Source organism: Catharus ustulatus, chromosome 7 (genome assembly GCF_009819885.2).
Source record: "Catharus ustulatus isolate bCatUst1 chromosome 7, bCatUst1.pri.v2, whole genome shotgun sequence".
NCBI classification, from domain to species: domain Eukaryota; kingdom Metazoa; phylum Chordata; class Aves; order Passeriformes; family Turdidae; genus Catharus; species Catharus ustulatus.
The window spans coordinates 17,342,534-17,348,533 of NC_046227.1; the positions used below are offsets into that span (position 1 = coordinate 17,342,534).

At 36.9% G+C, this 6,000-nt stretch overlaps 1 protein-coding gene across 2 annotated transcripts in view; it reads left to right on the forward strand.

Moving 5' to 3' along the window:
• Positions 1–5,158, forward strand: part of OLA1 (Obg like ATPase 1) — a 103,957-nt gene extending 98,799 nt beyond the window's left edge. For both annotated transcript variants that reach the window (XM_033064428.2, XM_033064427.1), the window contains 2 exons: positions 595–717; positions 4,636–5,158. In XM_033064428.2, the coding sequence (XP_032920319.1) occupies positions 595–717; positions 4,636–4,737 (225 nt within the window). In that variant the 3' untranslated portion in view covers positions 4,738–5,158. The remainder of the gene's footprint in view (positions 1–594; positions 718–4,635) is intronic.
• Positions 5,159–6,000: the final 842 nt, after the last annotated feature.

The following is a 6,000-nucleotide window of genomic DNA, read 5'->3' on the forward strand; positions in this document are numbered from 1 at the left end:
TCTATTGCATAGACTTAATTATCGTGTAGTTGTCTGTGGTTTTTATTTTTGAGTGATTGAGTTTTTGATGTTTTGGCAAGAATACTCAGTTTGTACTATATCAAACTTACTAAAATTATTCTGAAATAAAAATAAGCTAATGTGTATGGCTTGACATCCATACGTCATTTCTCATTGCAAACGTTCGCCATGAATATTATCTTTAATTGAAATTATTTGGATGTAAGTGAAAGTCTTGAGTAATTCAGATTTTAAAGTTATTTAAATATTTTATCGTCCTCACTTTCTGTGTGGAAAGCTAGGGGTTGAAGCAAATCTCACAAGAAAACACAGTCATAGCTTCTGAAATCAATACTGCTGCTGATACCTATTAGGAAAAACAAAGCTGCTGTTCTTTAATGTCAGTTGGTTTATCTGTGACGAAGCCACTCTGTGTCCCAGTATTGAGAATCACCCAGCTGCACGCGTGACATTTTAGCTGATATGAAACAAAGTTTCAGCAGAACCTGAAAGCATATAAAAAAGGAGAAACCTCTTTCCTGCAATCAATCTTCTTAAATGCAATTAATTTTCTTCTGGTCTTTCCTTTGACAGAAAGGGACGAAGGCTCCTCAGGCAGCAGGGAAGATTCACACAGATTTTGAAAAGGGATTCATTATGGCTGAAGTAATGAAATATGAAGATTTTAAAGAAGGAGGTTCAGAGGCTGCTGTCAAGGTGAGCTCCCCACTTTTTCTTCTCCTTCCAGATGTGCCATTTTTCCATTTAAAATGTGATTTTTCACTGGAAAAAAGTTGTTAATGCTAAGTGAATCTTCAACCACCTCTAGCAATAGACCAAAATCCATTTTCGTCTTTTACTTAAGAAAGAGTTCAAATGCACCAACTTACTGGACAGGAATGCAACTGTTTCAGTGCCCAAGATGTAACAGTGCATGGACTACATGTCAGCACTAAGACCAAGTGTTATGCTAATATGTTGGGGTGTTTTTCTCTCCGTTTACGTATTTGTGTTCAGAATTTAATAGGCTTTAAAACGGACTTGTTTTTGAAAAATCAGATTTTTAAGATGAGAGAGATTTTTTAAATCACTTTTAAAAGGAAACATGAAACGTAGAAAAATCTGTTTCTTCTAAAAACGTGTCATCTTGTTTTGAATAAAGTATTTAAAATATCAGATGCAAAGGGTAAAGAAAATATTATATTATAAAATTGTGCCCTTTTTTCAGGGTTAGTGGATTCCCCTTCTAGGCTCTGATAAGCATAATTAGCATCTTAAAATTTACCATTTCAGTATTTTATTCAGTTGCCCTTTGATGTCATACTCATAAATGCCATGCCTTACTTTGATCATTCAGGGTAGCTACTATGTGCTGAATAGACAGTAAAGATATTTAATGGAAAACTTTTTTCCTTGAGCCTATGCTTCTTTGTGGTGACACTTGTATTGAGAAGAGTTTCATCTGCTTTCTCAACACTAGAGGGCAGAGATTGCTCGGGTGCCCAAAGTTGTGCCCTTTTAGAGCTGACAAATTATATCTGATTTGACATTATTAAGTATGAAATGAACTTGTACACAGCAAAAAATGTCATAAGGAAAGCTGTTCTTCTCTGCCTTGCTAATGCATTATTTCCTTCTCCTTTAAGCAGAAAAACTTACCTTTATTTCATACACATTTGATCTCATTTGGCATTTTTGACGTTTTCTTAAGATTTGTATTTTACAAAATTGCAATTGCAAAGCACATTAGTTTGATTTACTCAATCTCAGTATTTGAAGGTTCCTACACACAATAATGTGTTAAAGAATTTAAAAGGTTCAGCTTTATTGTTTGCTGTTTGATAGCTTGAAAGGTATGCAAAACTATGATTTCAAATTCAGCCTATTCTCAGTGGTATCACTAAGGAAGATCATACTGAGCAGCGGGACTTTAATAGGTTTGTTTGAACCCCAGGAAGTGAGAGAAAAAAATCCCATATAATTGGTTCGTTGCGGCATGTGAACTGCTTTATGAAAAGGGAAGTAGAGTTGTAGTTGTAAAGGGAAACCACAGCTATAAATAAATCTGATATTCTGCAGTCAGAAACCACTTTACGTAACAGATTAAAATTTTGCCACCATCAGTTTTTGATGCTCAAATATGAGTGTTTTCACTGAGAGACTACATCAGTTAACACCTATTAAATTAATCAGTATGTTACTTGCTTTTCACAATGTGAGATTCTAAAACTCAAACTTCCATGCTCAAATAATATTTAATTATTAAATTTTTACTGTTACAACATAGCTGTAAAACAAGCAGATTTGCATTTCTTACTCAGTTTTAAAATCAAGGTTAGGAAAAAACCTTGTTCTTAGAATAAAGTGTCATATTCCTCTGGTCTTTTCTAATTTGCATTTAATACAATGTTTCATGGCATAGACAATGCTAATTGCTTTTATATTGCTGGTAAATTTCAAAATTAAATTTAGGCACTTTCAGGAGTCATCTTAAATAACAGTGGTAATGGGAGTTACTTGCTTTGTATGTTATCAAGTTGATCGATTTTTAAGTTTGATTTTGTGTGTGTTTAACACCAGTACAGCATAACTAATTTAATGCCAGTGCTGTGAACTATACACTGAATAGCTCTGTGTGGGCTTTGTAGTCTACAGGGATATCACATTATTAGCAATCATATCTGCTTAGGCAAAGCTGGCTTCTACAGATGGCTGCTTTCAAGTGCAAATGAACTGGTTAGACGTGTCTTGTTTAATACATACTCAAGATTCACAAATGGGTATTGATTTTTTCAACCAGTGTTTCTGATAGCAATGGAAATGGATTAAATGGTCTCTAGAGAATTTAAAGGAACACTGTCACTTTTAATTAACTGTAAACTGGTAACAAAAATACATAAACTTACAGTAGTGTATCAAAATTTATTTAATTAAAGGAGTCTATGCCACATTGGTAGTGTGCACTACTGTGCTAAAAAAATCTGTTGTGTTACTTTGTGGAGGACAGTTTTTTCTACAAATATTTGTGAGTAATGAATGTATTCAACTGTAAAATGTTTCTGTACCTGTGCCTGCAGCTTGTTTTCTGATGATTTTTATAGCACTGTTTTATTAGTATATATGCCATCAATCTGTGTAATTACTCTTGACTTTAAGCATTATTAGGATCTTCAAAGGAAAGAACTTGAAAGGAAACCTTTTACAGTCTAAACAGATTTCCGGGGAAAGAAATAGGAAAATATTTGCAAAGTATTATTTCTTATGTATCAATAACGTTATGTGGGGTAAGGTCAATTCCTATTTCAGAACATATTTCTTGTTGGTTCTATCTTAGCTGCAGTTTTCCATGGACCAGGATCACTGGGAACCACATTTAAATAAGGAATGGCAGCAATAAGGTTATCGAGCCTGTAAATTTCTAGGCAGCAATACAAGGAAATGGGTTGCTTTACAGAGCAGGTTTTGTGAAAGAAAGGTGTCTAAGTTAACTGTGTACCATTAATCTGATCTGTTCTACAGCAACTAAGGTCATTAGTTAACAGCTTTCCTGTAATGGGATCTTAGCATGCCACCACTGTGATAGTGTCATTGAGAATAATGGCACAGTGAGGTCTTGCATGGAAGCACTTTCTCCTGCAAGAGAAAACTTCAAAACAGGAATGGTTATTGAACTAAAGCAGAAGCTCTCAACTTTTCCATATTGTAGACACTTTTCAAGATAAATGCTGCTGCAGACCACCTCCCGCCCAGCCTGTCAGGCCTAATGCCACAGCCTCTGTAATACTGGGTTTAATTACAATGAGATAACAGTAGAAAAATACAATAATAAATTGGAATGCAGAAAGTACTGATATTTAATAGATTCCTTGCCTATTTTCTGCTCTCCTCAAGTACAGCATTTTAATAACGAATTTTCTTTTCATGTCTTTGGTCTATATGCCTTTTCCTGTATCCTGGTTTCACAGCCTATCTGCTCTTCTCTCTGTCCTTCTGAAGCGAATGCCTTCTAAAGGAAATTTCTGACAGAAGAGCTGAGCCCGCATTTTGTACTCCTCAGCCCTTCATTATGTGGGCACAAGCAGCCGAGAGAACCCCGCTTGCAGCCCGCGTCAGGCGTGGCTGTGGCTTGTGCCGATGTCCCCACAGTCCCAGGTGTCCCCATGGTCCCAGGTGTCCCCACGGTCCCAGGTGACAAGATCCTCGTGGCCAGTGGCTCGGGGAGCCATGGCATGCACTGACGCTGACTGCCCTTTCCAGCAACCTGCTTTACATTCCTGCTGCCAGTGTTTGCCATCTGCAGGGGTTTCAGAGGAAGGAAAAGAAAGCCAAATTGAAAAAAGGAAAAAAAAAAAAAGGGAACTGTTTTAGTGTCCTTTATCTTGCCAGGCTCCTCCACTATGTAATGCAGGTGCATTTTAAGCACTACAGATCAAGTGGAGGCTAAATTACTTTTATATATATTTTATATGTGTGTCAAACTGAGTGACATCAAACTGAGGAGTGTTGTGACTGTCAAACTCTGAAGCTAAAGTAGTGCCATCTCTTTACCAAATGTATTTAAATAATTGCCATTTGAAAATACTGTAAAATGTTTAATGAAATAACCGATTTTCCTTTTGTCTGCTCTGTTTACAGGCTGCTGGTAAATACAGACAACAAGGCAGAAATTACGTAGTGGAGGATGGAGATATTATCTTCTTTAAATTTAATACACCTCAACAACCCAAGAAGAAATGAATATCAGATGTTGTTGGCTCAGAAATGAACTGTGCTGCTTCAAAAAGCATATGAATTTTTATTTGGAATTGGAATATCTGGAAACAAAAAGCATACAGTTTCTACCTAGGGAACCTCCCTTCCCCCCAGTGAAATTGTTCTTGTTTGTTTTGAATTAAAATATGGCACCTCCAGCAAACATGCAAGTTCACTAAATGTGAACAGCTTTGCATTTCAAACGATTAAGACCCTACTCCAAATTGTAGAAGCTTTTCAGGAACCATATTACTCTCATGATACTTCATTAATCTCCATCATGTATGCCAAGCCTGACACGTTTGACAGTGAGGACAATGTGGCTTGCTCCTTTTTGAATCTACAGATAATGCATGTTTTACAGTACTCCAGATGTCTACACTCAATAAAACATTTGACAAAACCAGCCTTGGTGTGTTTGGGGATGTCTGTATTGACTGACTGTGGTGTGCTGAATGCGATACGGCACCTGGTGGATGCTGATTACAGAATTTTAAGACGTGTATGATACAGTAACTGGCAGTGTGGGGCAGCTGCAATTGTATCTTGAAAGTGAGTCTTTCATGGGAATCAGAAGATTAGGATGCCAATGATTTGTCTCAAAAAAGTTAATGAATTTGTAGATGGACATTCACTGAAAGATGATACTAAGGATAATAATGATGGCAGCATAAATGTTTTTTACCAAAGAGAGGAAATATATAGAAAAATCATATTATTTATGAGACTGAAGCTTTTTCATTCAAATAATTTTGAAAGAGTATTTCACTCTTGCCTTGAAATTAATAAATCAGGCTGGAGCAGTCTGATATGTGTTGTTCTCTTAGGTCTGATTTTGAAGCAGTGGTGTGAAGGAAGAGGTCACACTGTGCTGGATAGGTAAGTTGTTGTGCTGAAATGAGATTGCAGCTGGAAGTACCTTTTTACCTCTTTATTTTTTAACCATGAAGGAGAGCTGGTCACTCTGGGTAACAGAAAAATAAGGTGTTGGCAAAAATAAAACCAAGTTTATTCTTTTAATGTAAAGTGTAGAACTGCGCTTTCTCACAGTATGTTTGTTTAAAACAGCCTGGCTGTGTCTGAGTGCCCGAATGCCAGGGGCTTCGGCTACAGGTTCAGCAGGGTCTGGGCTGGGAGAGATGCTGCTGTTACCTGTGTCATGTTGGTGTGCCAGACCTCTCATGTCATGGTGATAAATTCCCTAGCTGTGAACTTTGAAAAGGCAGCTTGTCACCAGCTCACCCTCTG